General features: G+C 50.8%; 1 protein-coding gene across 4 annotated transcripts in view; it reads right to left on the minus strand.

Moving 5' to 3' along the window:
- The window catches only part of IGDCC4 (immunoglobulin superfamily DCC subclass member 4), a 187,392-nt gene extending 182,060 nt beyond the window's left edge, over window positions 1-5,332 (minus strand). For all 4 annotated transcript variants that reach the window (XM_073304341.1, XM_073304340.1, XM_073304343.1 and 1 more), the window contains exon 1: window positions 5,134-5,332. In XM_073304341.1, the coding sequence (XP_073160442.1) occupies window positions 5,134-5,200 (67 nt within the window). In that variant the 5' untranslated portion in view covers window positions 5,201-5,332. The remainder of the gene's footprint in view (window positions 1-5,133) is intronic.
- Between the last annotated feature and the right edge of the window lie 668 nt (window positions 5,333-6,000).

A 6,000-nucleotide genomic window follows, 5' to 3' on the forward strand; every position in this document is an offset into this window, starting at 1 on the left:
ACACAGGGCAAGCCAGTAGTCTATGTCTCCATGGATTTCTAGTGCGCCCATCTCCATGGCATCTGGGTACCAATGTGTTCTTCATCACTGTAGCATTTAAGTGCCACACAATCGTTAATGGAGTCTATCCAAACAACCCTCTGGAAAAAAAGCAGGTACTATCCCCATTTCTTTTTAAGACGGGCAACTGGGACACAAGGGTAAATGAAGTGACTTGCCCACGGTCTCAGCAGAAGCTGAGTTGGGAACTGAATACAGGACTCCCGAGTCCCAGTTCAGTGCCCTACCCTCTAGACCAAATTCCCATAACTTGTATCAAATTTCACTGCAAAAAATAGGAGAAATGTGGAAAGGGTTTTTGGTTTGTTTAAGAGTTTAATTTTTTTTTCTTATTGCTTCAGAGTAACTTAATAGTGGTGGAATAGGAAGGTATAAAAAAAATTAAAAACATGGTGAGGCAAGCTTCTCCATAAGGAGCTGCAGGGAGAAACCCCGAAACATGCCATTTCCCCACTCACCAGATGCAACAGAAAAGAAAGAGAAACTACGCCAGAAAGGTTTCAGAGTAGCAGCCGTGTTAGTCTGTAGTCGCAAAAAGAAAAGGAGGACTTGTGACCTTAGAGTCGGTGCCACAAGTCCTCCTTTTCTTTTTGCGACTACAGACAAAGACGGCTGCTACTCTGAAACCTGTCATTATGCAAGGCACTGCATTTAGCCGTATGGAGTGGAAATCTATCAACTTCATGAAATTTTATTATATATGCCAGAAAGAAAGATTTTTACTTTAGAGACCTGCGCTTGGAGGTTACCTACTGATCTGTCAGAAAGACGGTCTGTCACGACAGCCACAGCACAACCACAGCAAACTCAAGACTGGGAAAGACCTGCACCTGGAAACGAGCCACGTCTGAAATCAGATTACGATGTGCATCAGTACATGGCCTTTCACAAGGGCACTGCAGATGCTACAGGGATGTAGCACACAATGGAAAACGGAGGCTCCAAGAAGTACAGCTCCCCTCAGCCCACCGTGCAAACCAACATTTGCCCACCCTCCAAAAAAGTCGGCAATCAGGTGATGCTACATCAGGGCAGATGAATCTGCATGCAGCTGACGGCCTGCAGTGAACAGGCTACCATGGCAAAAGACAAGACATGTGACCTCTGGGACAATAGCAAGACTGACTGTTCTAGGCAAAGGCACTAAGCGTATTCAGCACTCCGCAGGGCTGTGGAGCCAGCAAGAATGCGACAAGAACAAAACAGAGCGAAAGTTAGGTAATAGAGGAAGAAAACCAGTTCAGAAACCACAAAGGAGATTTTACAACAGACACCAATTACATAAATCTAGATGGATTTCATCTTATCGTTCAATTCGAAAGCTAGCTCTCTACCTCCCGCTGCCCAAATGCAAGCTGTATCCCTCTAGAGAGCCCCATGGGAAGCAAGCAGTACAAACCCCTTTGGCAGGGCCAAGCAAGAATCTTTCAAAAAAATCCTTCCTGGCTCTTCTGAGAAAACTGTATCAAATTAGACAGCAGAAGGTTTTGCAAAATACTGGGCCCAATCCTCAGCATAACTTCATTAAAGTCCATGGGGGAGGACTTTCCCACTTCAGTTTCTTCCTATCTCATACCCCCTGATGCTTGAATTTTGGATTGAAACAAGTGGCCATGGGGTCCAGTTCACAACTTTCAAAAAGCATTTCAACCTTTCACAGAATGAATTTGAGATTAAAGCAATTCAAGACTTTTGTTTTCACAGTAAAACCCACCTGCTGACCATACACACACACACACACACCCCCCCACCACCAAAACCACCAACTTCACTGCTGGACCTTTCTCCACATTGTGCTATATATTCCTGCACTGGGGTGAACCAGCAAGTAACAATAGTATCGTAGAGGTCATTTTTTTTCCAGGCACAATAACAAATAGCCAATAATTAAAAAACAAATGTTGACTATTCTCTTTACACTGATTTCAAAAACTGGGCAAGCCACCATTACACATCCAAGAGAGGGAATTCCAGATTCCTTCTTGAATCTTGTTTGAAAACTAAAGTTTCAACCCTTTAAAATCATTATTATTGATTATAATAAGTATTGCAGTGGTACCCAAAGGCTCCACCCATTGTGCTGTTTGTTCAACATAAGAACAGCCCTACTGGGTCAGACCAAAGGTCCATCTTGTCTTCCAACAGTGGCCAATCCCAGGTGCTTCAGCGGGAATAAACGGAACAGGTAATCATCGAGTGATCCATCCCCTGTCACCCACTCCCAGTTTCTGGCAGCCTGAACACTGCTCTCCATCACCTCCCTCATCCTCTGCCTCTCCCCTACACTTCTCCTGCCATCTGCGCCTTTCCTGCCATACAAACACACAAGGAACCATGGCTCCTGACCCAAAAATCTGACAAGTTAATTTTGAAACAAAAAACTACAATCTTGTACCATGAGCACTGTCTGGAGCTAAAAGTTAAGGCCACATGCTCCAGAGCATCTAAAGAGATGCTCCCCTTGGATGACAATGGGCAACTTTCCTGTACCATTGTTCATTTACACACACAGCAACAGTAAATTTTGTGAGCATGCAATTCTGCAGCTACATTATGCAATAATCTGGCCCTTAAAATAGCATCAGTAGGATTCAGCATCAACTCCCAGTATAGACAACAAGAGCAGTCCACATCTCTCAGGATTAATACATCCCTGCATCCATCCACTCATATTAAAAAGGATTATCTTTGCAGCTTTAAGGGCTAAAAACTTTAATAAATGGAAACTTCTACTCTGCTGAACCTGAATTCATCAGAGGACTGAATAAATACATGAAGTGAAACAGGCATGACGCTCCTGGCTTAAATCTTTGTTTTGTGTGTTTATCTTAAATCAAAAAAAACCTAAGTCGAGCAGACATTTAACACACATGCTATTGCAACAGTGAAGTTGTAGCAACCCATGCCTTTCTAATACTTTTTCAGAGATGCAGTTAAACGCTTAAATGGGCAAGTGTACACACTGGAAGAAGCAATGCATCCAAAGGTCCACAACGTGAACGAACCTTGGTGAAAGTTTCTGTGGTTAAACACAGAGTCAAAGATTTAGATCCGAGAGATGTGTACGTGAACACGTGCACACCGCTCATTCATGTAACCAATCCCTACAAAGAGAGGAGTGACTGGTATGTTTATTATTGGATTACTTGATTGATCAACTAAATATTTGTTAATATGGTAGAACTAAGAAACCTGCATTGGTAGGCAGTAAGCTAGCGAAGTGAAAAGTAAAGTCATGTCGCTTTTTTTTTTTTTTTTTTTTTAAGGTATAAAGAGGTACCTGGGCCTGACTGGAAGATATTCGGAGCAAGATTTCACGCTCACCAAGAGGTTCCCATTTGAAGAAGGGAAGCGGTTTCCATTAGCTACACAAAGCTTTCTGCAGAGCTTCCCCTGCTTGAAAATTACACCTGGATGTTTTGCCGAGCATCACAATGAGCACGCACAACGCAACCGCCTTGCAGAGCCCGGCGGGAGCACCCACTGTGTCCCCGCTAGCCAGGAGCTGGCATTTCAGGCCCAGACCTTTGGAGTCGGCCGGTGGCTGCATCAGAAATGTGGATTTGAGTTCTCAACGCCCTAAGATCCGACCAGCAAGTTCTCCTCCGCAGACAGAAAGAGATCTCATGCTGTGGAGGCAAGGAACAGCCTAATCTCAGAGCAGCCTGAACGCTGCTCTCCATCAATCCTCCCTCCTCCTCCGCCTCACCTGGCCTCACCCCCCTCTCTCCCCTGCTGCCTGCCCCTCCCCTCCCCACTCCCCTCAGTGCTGAGCCGGCCAGAGGGAAATGGCCCCTCTGAATTAGCCCACCCAAATCTAGAGAGGAGAGGCCAGGGCTCCCCTTGTGATAGGAGCCCAGCAGTAGCACTGGACCCCGAAACCCAGCTAGCCTGGGAGCCCGGCTCAAGCCTGGCTCAGACCCGAAGGCTGGGGGTGGGCACAGGGTTGGGGGGAGAGGGGGGCGACTGCTCTCCCTGCCTTTGGGGCACGTGGCTAACCCCCACCCCCCAGGCCCGCAGACAGAGGGATTCCCCCCGCCACAGCCTGCCCCAGCGCTGGCCAAGGGGGCAGCTCCCACCCCAGGGCGCAGCTGCTGCCCCTCTTCCCCTTGCAATGGCTGGGGCAGGCAGCAAAGCACGTGGCTGGAGCAACCCCCCCCCCCCCGCCGAAGCTCCAGGAGAGACGCCGGGGGCCAGCAGCGCCCCGGGGCACAGGCCTCTTCTCCCCTGGTCTCCCGGCGGGGGGCATGGGCTGCTGCCAGGAGCCCAGCCCCCAAAGCAACCCCCCCCCCCGGGACCTCCAGCCCGGGCTCCCCCTCTGCCCTCGCCCCGACACGCCTGGAGGCAGCGCCCCGCTCCGGAGGGAGCCGCCCCGCCCGGGGGCAGCACATGGCCCCGAGCGGGCTGCGGGCACCGCTCCGAGCTCGCCCAGCGCAGCTGTAAACGCGGGGTGGGGCGGGGTGGGGGGGCTAGTAAATTACCCCCCCCCCTCCCGGACCCGCACGGAAATTAACTCGGGATCTGCCTGGCCGGGCGCCCCCTTCAAATCCCAGCCCGGCCCCGCGAACTTTTTGCGACACATTTTGTGCCCGTCCCCCGGCCCCGCGCCTGCCCCATGCCCCAGCCCCGCCGGGCACCAGGCGCTGCCGAGCCCGGCGGGCTGTGTCCCCGCTTCCCCGCCGCGCTCTCGGGGCTGGCCCCGCTGGCGGGCGCAGGGGCCGGGCCGCCCGGGCAGCGGGGCCGGGAGCGGCTGCCTGGCCGTGCCCGCAGCGGCCGGGCTCGCTCTGCCGCTCGCGGCTTCGTGCCCCAGCAGCAGCCCCCGGGAGGTGCAATTCCCCCCCGGCCGGGCAGCTGCCTTATTTTATGGCCAGGGGTGAGGTGCACGCTCCCATTGCCAGGCGGAGAAGGAAGGGAGCGGAGCCTTCCCCAGCTCTGCACTAGCCCCCTGTGTTGCTTGCTCAGAGGAGGAGGGCAAGGGGCTATCCCCCTAAATACAGAGTCCTCCCCCCCCCGCCCGCCATCCCCCACCCCTGCACACAACACACAGAAGAGAACCCCAGCACCACACATTACCTTCCACAGCCAGGACACAGAAGGTCAAAGAGAAAAAACAGAGACAAAGCAAGTCCTCCAGCGCCATGTAAACCCTTAAAATCTCCGGGGGGGGGGGAAAAGCAGGACTCTTTGAATGTCCAGAAGAAGAACATTTAAGAGGGGAGCTGAGTCTCCCTCCACTCCATCGCCATCTTGTGTGAATATTAGAGACTATGTGAGTTGCTTGCTTGCACACATGCACACACGCACACACACTCAAGTCCCACTTTAGGTGTCCACTAGAGACGCCTGAACCTCTGCCAACAACCCAGCGCACACACACCCCTTTCTGTTTCTCCATGCAGCAGCATGCTGGAAGCTTTGAGGGAAGCAGATTGGTCACTCCTTGCTGAAGAGCCCAGCTCTGTGTGCAGGGTTAGCAAACAAGAACCAGAGCATGACAAAAATAAAAGGACTGGTGGTGGGCTCTGTATGTCTTTGTGGGTCTGGAGAGGAGGAAGGGTCATCTCCCGCTTGCACACCCTGCCAGTATTTAGCAAGGCTGGGTGACCCAGAAGAGTGCTATTTAAAAAAATAAATAAATAACGGACTATGTATTTATTCATTCAACAGGTTGCTAAGAGCTTCAGGAAGTCTGACTCTATTCTCCCTTCCCCCAAGAATATGTAGGATTTGAAGGATAAAAACATTTCACGCTTAGCACTTTTCCTCTTCAAAGTGTTTTGCAAACACTAATGGGGAAGTGGCAGGTCAATTTCAGTCCCAGATTAGAATATTTTTGGAGAGGGAAATGGGAGCACAGTCCATCCTTTACAAAAAGATTGCCCAAGAAATGCTACCGGGAGGGAGATAGATAAATAAATAAATATTTATGGGGAAACAAAC

Source organism: Lepidochelys kempii, chromosome 10 (genome assembly GCF_965140265.1).
Source record: "Lepidochelys kempii isolate rLepKem1 chromosome 10, rLepKem1.hap2, whole genome shotgun sequence".
NCBI lineage: Eukaryota > Metazoa > Chordata > Testudines > Cheloniidae > Lepidochelys > Lepidochelys kempii.